General features: G+C 41.1%; 1 protein-coding gene across 2 annotated transcripts; it reads right to left on the bottom strand.

The window, feature by feature from the left end:
- Positions 1 to 689: 689 nt before the first annotated feature.
- On the bottom strand, positions 690 to 7680 carry c4h19orf47 (chromosome 4 C19orf47 homolog). 2 transcript variants are annotated; one of them, XM_062386505.1, is made up of 8 exons: positions 7623 to 7680; positions 6130 to 6217; positions 5472 to 5586; positions 5088 to 5169; positions 4368 to 4472; positions 4103 to 4252; positions 2571 to 2644; positions 690 to 2488 (listed from the first exon to the last, which is right to left on the bottom strand). In XM_062386505.1, exons 1-8 carry the CDS (start codon positions 7639 to 7641, stop codon positions 1949 to 1951), a joined length of 1173 nt encoding a protein of 390 aa, XP_062242489.1. In that variant the 5' UTR covers positions 7642 to 7680; the 3' UTR covers positions 690 to 1948. The 2 variants fall into 2 exon arrangements, with proteins under 2 accessions (XP_062242489.1, XP_062242490.1); XM_062386506.1 differs by having other exon boundaries at positions 4178 to 4252.
- Positions 7681 to 7899: the final 219 nt, after the last annotated feature.

Here is a 7899-nt window from a genome sequence, read left to right as displayed (position 1 = left end):
CCTATAAGGCTCTGTTGAGCTCTACTGAGTGCCAGTCTAGTGAATGAATCTGGAATCTTCTCTCAAAAAACATTTAAAGTAAAGCAGGATAAATAAAGATGCTGAATAATTGTGGTGGAGTAAAAAGTACAATTCCCTAGAAAAAGGAAGTCCCAAGAAAAGAATTGTAGATGTATATAATATGTTTTTTCAAATACAGTACTTGAGTAAATACACTGCACCTTCCACCACTGACCACCCAGCACTATTTTTTCACAGATTATGAATTCTTCTCTACATCCTCTCTGAGGTCATCACTTCATATCCCTGATTTAAAAGCAGCACCTGAATGCACAGACTGGAACCTCACATGAGCTTGTTTCAGGAGAAGTCCTCCTGGGTGAATCGTTATAGTCACGTCTAACTGGCAAACAAATCAATCTTCACGATACACGCAAGTGTTGTTGGCGAGCAGCCAAACAGCTAAATACACATCTCCACCCATCCTCTCCTCACATGTCCAGGCTTGTGACAACACATTAGAGCTGACTTGAGTTACGTTTTGATCATAAATGACATGAAAGCCCTAGCTCACCTTCCCTTTAAGTCCTGAAGTGACACACCATGTCCTGCTTTGTGTTATACCTTCAGTGTTTAGCCCTTTTGAAATGATAAGACCATACTCACTGAGACCATGAAGATAACACTCATCAGGTTCGGACCATTTTCCTCCTTTATTTTCCAAGCACATCTTTTCCAAGTAGAACTTTTTCCCACTTCAATATCGTTTAAAAACGAGTAACTCGTGGTGTTTTACATTGTTACTTAAAACAATGCAAATTCTTAAAAGTGATTTTAAAATATTAACAAGTGTCACAAAGTTCTGGTGCAAGTCTGAAGGACCAAACAGTACAAACGTGTTAATGAGGCATAGCAGGTGGGGTGAACTACCAACTGGAACTGCAGTGCAATGGCCCCGTCCTCGACATCAGGCAGAACAGGGTCTGTCCTGTGTGAAATCAACATGATCTAACAAGTTCATACATTGCATTTAAAAAATAAACAATATTCTAGTGATCCAGCTATCAGGTTGGTGGTATTAGAAAGAGTTCCTTACAGGGGTAGAAAAGATGACGTGGGCATCTTCAGCTCCAAGGTGAGAACTTCTACTCCACAAATCGAAGAAGAGAACGAGGTGTGCTGTGTTCGAAGAGGTCGCTCTGTGTAGCCATTTGGATTTTCTTTTCTGCTCACAAGTCAAGGACCTAAGCTCTGCGGCATGTCATCTACATATTATCTACTTTTAAAACATTATGCAGGAGGCAATTCTGAGGTGAAGGTAGCAAGAAAAGATGAATTTCATCATCACCCCATGGCTGATATTTCTGGTTGCTATCCTGTGTTTTTAACTTGTGAAAAAACAAGTCTGTACCTTAAACTTAATATTGTTTTCTAAAAACATTTCACGTTCAGGTGAATACAAGATCGCAGAATTCATCTTGAGGGACAAGCAATTTTTTTTTCAGCTACTCAATAGTTTTCATTTAAGATCAAATCTCAGAACAGGGATGTGAGGCAGCAGCATCCTTACATATGGAGTTACAGGGTAAAAAAAAAAAACACCATTATGGCAGCTTGGCTGACGTCATGCTCATGCCTTTAGCTCTAAAATGTAGTAAGATATACATACAAGAGCAATGTAACACAAACATTGAGTTCTTAAATTAAAAGCATGGACAGTGGACAAAGGTGATTTTCCAATGGCAGCATGACTAAAAGGTAAATAAAACAAAAACCATATTTTTTTTATCTAAGAGATACCTTAACGTAATTTAACTTGTCCACACACTTTGAACAAAAACACTCCAGTTAATAGAAATATGCAGTCCTGCATGATCCCAGGATAAATGCAAAACGTGGTGATACAAATTCTATAAAGAAAGGATAGAAAGAGTCTGTATATTTTTTCTTAGGTATTCTTATTGCCCAGTCTCCTAAAAACGCTTACAGCCTGAATGTCCATGCGGGCCCCCAAGGACTCAGCTGCTGCTCCTCCTCCTCCCAATACTCCTCCTGCTGTGGTCCCGGTGCTGCTGCTGACTTTGGGGCTTGCTATGGTCAGCCTCTCCAGGGCTCTGGGCTTGGTGCTGGTCACTCTGTTGTCCTGTGTGTCGGCCGGCGTGGGCTTGGTTGTGGCAGGGAGCTTGCCCAGTCTCTTAAGCACACTGATTTTGGCAGGAGGTAGGCCGTTAGGGGAAGAAGAGGAGGGAGTGGGAGGGTCAATGGGAGATGGTTTGAATTTTCCTCCCAGACGCCGCAGGGTGGTCGGGGCAGGTTTCGCGGTTGGCTGCCTCTTCTGGAAGGGAGGGGGTCCCTTGAGGACGCCAGCGTACTGAAGAACAGAGCCCTCTCCATCACTGTCATCCTGCTCGTCTACATACATCTTCCCTGCCCTCGGCAGGACTTCTTCTTTGGCCGCTTGGTCCAGACGACTGAACACACCAGTTGGCTGCAAAAACACAAGCATTAAGAGCACAGAACTCATCTTTAAGGCACACAATGAAATAATGAGGATCACTGACAGGTCTCACCTTGTTATTGCTTGTGGGTGCGTCTGCTTTGGATTCATCCCCAAGTCTCGCAAATACAGACGTGCGTTTCAAACCTTTTAACGAAAGAAGCAAAAGGCAATGAGAATTATTATAGAAAATCGAATATGACAGCATGGTTTGGTTTGTGTTATGACATCATTAGTGAAGGACAAATAACTAGCTAAAAAAAATGTAATCCAAATAATCTTGATTATACAAGTAAAGCATATCAATGCTACTTCTGTGCCTCAGCAGCAGTAGTTGATGACCAAACTTCTGAGTGCTGCAGTAGGCAAAGTCTTTTGCTTCAACATTTAACATGTTTAATAAAGGTGTTATTGAAACTGAATGTAAATGTTCTGAAGATGACGGTTAGACGCTTTGGTCACAAGTTTTACATTGTCACAATACTGATATATTTCCACAATCCTATGTCACAGCTTTTAGCAAGTTTTCAAAATTCTGACCTGACAAAATGGTAGTCATGAAAAACAAGTATGTATCATATTAAAGATCTGCATCATATTTATGCAAATATTATTCCTAACATCTGTCGCTTACATGGAATCATGTCAATGCAAACATTGTGCCGAGAAAACTGGCTTTTATTTTATAAACCTATACATTATTATAACAAGAGGTCCAAGTTTCTGCTGCTGTTGGTTTCCAATGATAAAAAGAAAATGTTTTTTCAAAACCTGAGTGACAGAAGCCAACCCTGTCATAAACATGAACAGCTTTAAGTGTTAGGGGAATTCATGCCATGGGAAAAAAGACCATAACTGGAGAGTTTAGGGTAAAATCAACATGATGTGAGACAATGGAAACACAAGCACAGTTTAGCTGCTTTCAGGCATGCAGTTGACTCTGCAGCTCCTTCATATTTTCTCTGGAGGTGCACGTGTGAACGCAATTGTCCAAGTGAGACACTCTACGAACTTCACCCGCCTGGCCTCCAAGTAAAAGGTCTGTAGAAATTCAGGAGAAGTCAATGTGAAAACACAGCAGGGGATTCCCCGCTGGATTGGGGGCGAGTGGGGGGGTTGATGACGCTTCTAACACACGACAGTCGCAAAAACGATGTGCCGGTTGAATTTGTGGGGATAACAGCTGACGACAGTGTCGGGGTGCTGTAAACAAAATCAACTGATCTCCGCCTGTTGTTTAATAATATGGAGGATTTTATGATGAATGCGTCTGTGCAGAGAACCTCCTGCTGTGTTGTGCATGTGTGAAAGGCAAACTCTGGGTAAACTCCGTAGACAATTTTCCAGATTTTACCTGAAGGCCATGTCTGCAAATGGCTTTAGACAAAGTTAATTGATTGCTGGAGTTGGTGGGGTTAGTAGGACAAGGGATTAATTTATGAGAGAGATCAATGAAGGTTAAACATGTTCAGTTTGTCAACCCAGAATCACCTTATTCAGGTTGAGTATGACAGAGCTCCATGAAAACGTTTAGTATTGATTAGCTGAAGTGAGAATCAGCCCCGTTTAAGAGAGCTGTCGGCAAGGCCACTGGGTCTGGCCTACCTTTCTTGCCGTGCTGGGCCAGGATGCGGCGTGTACGAGGCGTGGTGCCTTTGGGCATGTTGATGATGTACTTGCCTTCCATCTCAGCTGTCACTCGCCGGCGCTTCACTGCTGCTAAACTGTTCCCCTCGTCGGCAGGCTGACTTATAACTGACAAACATAGTGGAAAGTACACAGGGATTGAACAGAGGTAAACAAAAAAGGATTTGTGGCACCAGAGGGACAGGAGATATAGGTATGACGGGGTTTGAGGGTCGATGTCTACCTGCTTTGTTGGACACCGTCACAGAGAGGCGGTTGTCAGGTCGTCGGGCGGGGGTGGCTGGCGGGGAGTCACTGCTCAATGCGTTAGCAATCATACGAGTGGCAGCTGAGAAAAGGTCGAAAATTTGCTTTGTGACATACTGACATCACGTGTTTGTTAAGCTAAAATGGCTGATATCAGTGAACAGGAACATTAAGCATATGAAAAACAGTAGTTTGTCTCTTTATAGGAAGTAAAATGCATAAACACACAAATTGATAATGTAAAGTTGGAGAAAAAATATTGAAAATCTATTTCACAGGAAATTGTACCATGGAAACTAATTTCTATGCTCAATATCCCCCACATACTCCTGTTCTGAGTCATGGCAGGGGCGGAAGTGATTAACCTTCACCTGCTTAATTACTGCAGACATACGACACCATGATACATCTGATGATTAATTTTCCTTCTGGCTGGGCGGATTTTTGGGTCACACTGCTGTGTCAATCCAGTAAAGCTTTGTAGTAGAAATACTTAAGTATTTTGCCTCTGACTATTCTGGTCTTGCTTTATATTTAAGCGTGAGACTAAGACAGGCAGCTAACATAAATCCACTTTTATTATAGATTATTTATATTAGCATGTAAGAGATGCTGATGTTAAATTAAAGTTAGAGTAGATATTAATCACAAACCGCAGAAGACTGCTAGAAAGGTAACATTACTTTATGTTACTTACGACTATTGGCTGTTCTTCTGAGCTCAGCTTTAACATTTGACTGTCCTGAGGAGATGGCTTCTGTGGCCATCTTGCACATGTCCTGAAGACCGAGGGGACAAGAGACTTATGTTAAACGTGCAAATATCATTTACAAGTAGACAATGAAATTGATCCATGCCGTTGTTTTAAAATTCCACAATTTTTTTGCATTTAAATATTTCTTGAAAGATAACTTTGAAAAACATTGATGCACTCTGCTACAGATCAGTAATAAACTGTATGAACGTCACCATTTAACAGGACATTTGTGTTTACAGCTGTGGACAGTTTTTGAGCAACTTATGGTTATAACTTGCACATTTTCCAAATTTAAGTGCAGGACAACATTATGTGTGATCTCACCTGCCGGTACACCTGCTTGGCATGTTTAAGAATGGCAATGATATCACCAATGACCGTGATACCGAGGTCCATCATAATATCTTTATTGAGGTCCATAAGCATGTTCTTCTGGATTCTGCAGTGACACAAATAATTGGAAAGCAAACGTGAAGGAGATGAAAAGTGGTTATGTACACAGCAGCGGGTTTGGGTGTGGAAAGGTTTGTGTAAGGTTCAAGTTAAATGTTTAAATGTTTAAGATTCTTTTATACCATTTGATGTTAAATAAAAATTATGTCTAGGTACAATGTAAGGTACAGACAATTTATTAAATACTAATTTTTAACTAATATAAAACCTTTTAATGATGTGAATAAGTTAATTCAATAAGACTCATGAGACAATGGGTTTACTTCAGATCTAATGATTAGACTAGAACTCTACAGAAAAGGGCTGAACAGCCTCCGGGAGCAAATTGTTTCACTAATGCGACCATCCCACTTATATTTTTAAGGTGTGTAACGTTTGGGAGACATTTTTAGCAGAAAACCATTGGCAATATTTTTCCACCACCATTATATACAGCAGACAAGACGTTTAAGAATTGTAATCTTAAAAACAATCTGCAGGCAGCCTCAGTGTTCTCCATCAGGCATGTGAAACAGAGGGTTTAGGTTACCTGTTGTCCACAAAGGAGACTGCATAGGTGACAGCGAGGCCGGCTGGGATCCCTGCATCCTTAAAAAACTGAATCCACTCCGAGGTGGCTAAAAAGAGAAAAAGAGGTGATTTTAACAATAATCCTAGAAGGATCTGAAGCCAGAACTCAAAGACAAGGGGAACTCCTTTAACAATGTACATTTTATTTATCATATTCATCATGCATAGTCTATTGTGTTGGAGAATGGCCAGTAATCCTAAACTCCATAAATGTATCTTCAACATGCTCGTCTAGCTTGTCTCCAAAACTTAAGTGTTCACAATGACGGAAACAACTAAAGCAGAATATACACATTCAAGAGGCTGAAACAAATATGAAACATCCTCCCTTTTTGTTACATAATTGAACAAAATTGTCCGAATATTTATGATCAATTTTGACCATGGTAACAGTTAGCTGTTGACACTATCATAAAATAAAGTGAAAGTGTCAACTGTGGATCTCAGTGACACTGTCCAGTGGTAGAGAGGCCAGAGGGAGATGTAAACCTGAGGAGACGGCAGCTTGTTGAGCTCTAACACATGCTGACCACAGCCAGCTGCAGGTTATTTATAACACAAATGATGGAACTTCAGACAGAGAGCACAGTGAACAGCTGCCACAACAAAGACTCATGAGCACACAGTTACACCGAGACAATTCACACAGTGACTAAAGCACCGTTTAGTGATGCGATGTCTTGTCTCTGATATTTAGTGTCACTATGTCTACGGTTTTAAACAGATAACAGCAGAAATGAATTATTTCTGGGGCAGAAAATAGTCAACTGGGGGTATAGTAGCTTGGGAAACAACCCGAACAATAGCTTGATGATCAAAAAGGATGTGTGTGGTTTGTCTGACAACTAATCACTCAACTAATATAGTGAGCTATTAATGGCTTCAGCTATTCAAACGATAGCGGAGGGATTTCTAATAAAAGGTTTTATAAACGGCAGTGATTCTTCCTCCAGGCGAGCGACAGACATTCATTTTATTTCCTGTTTCCACAAACCACAATTTGATGATTTCGAAAACTGAGAAAATAGTCCCATCTTTAAAATGCTAACACCAGAGTCATGACTGTGAATATAAACCGGTTTCGATGTGATAAAGGCACTGCCAGTTAGCTCACTGTTAGCACAACATCATGTTAGCGGGTTAAACCAAGTTGAACGTTAAACTAGGCAACAGTAGATTAAACACGTCTCGCTGTAAATTAAACTTAACAGATAAAAGTTAAAGTCAGCGATGTGTTAGCCCCGCTTGTGTTAGCATTAGCATTGTCTTAGCATTAGCTTAAGCCATGAATGAAAACACGCTGTCGGTGGCCACTGCGAGGCTGAATCCTCCGAAAAGACTCGTGGCGGTTTTCCAAATTCACTCTAAGACAACATGCGAGTGTGAAACATCGATTTGGGGACATGGTTGTTTCGAGGGAAGCTCGGCTATCTGGGACCGTTATGCTCTCACCTGTTGTCACGGACGCCATGTTGCAGACGAACTGTATCCGCTTCCTCGGTGACGCAACTTCCGCCAGAGCCATCAGCAGCAGTGGAGATTTTATGTGGCGACGCTAGAGAGCGACACAGACCGACCTGAGTGGAAGTGGGTAACTCACTTCATTCCCACTTCATTCCCACTGGTTTTACTGGAACTCAAACCAGTAACATTACCCAGTACTGACCTTCATCCCTAAAACCTGAGGGGTTTATTAATTACTACTTGGTTGTATTAAGTTTGTCAGTAT

The sequence above is a fragment of the Platichthys flesus genome, chromosome 4, assembly GCF_949316205.1.
Source record: "Platichthys flesus chromosome 4, fPlaFle2.1, whole genome shotgun sequence".
Lineage (NCBI taxonomy): Eukaryota > Metazoa > Chordata > Actinopteri > Pleuronectiformes > Pleuronectidae > Platichthys > Platichthys flesus.
Note: the sequence above shows the minus strand (reverse complement) of the source record. Positions and strands in the feature narration are given on the sequence as shown.

Bases quoted from the DNA above. Each gene is read 5' to 3' on its own strand.
- c4h19orf47 (XM_062386505.1), bottom strand. The intron at 4,253-4,367 runs GTAGACATCGAC...TATGTTTGTCAG, and splicing joins GACGGTGTCCAACAAAGCAG to TTATAAGTCAGCCTGCCGAC. The intron at 2,489-2,570 runs GTGAGACCTGTC...GTGTTTTTGCAG, and splicing joins CACCCACAAGCAATAACAAG to CCAACTGGTGTGTTCAGTCG.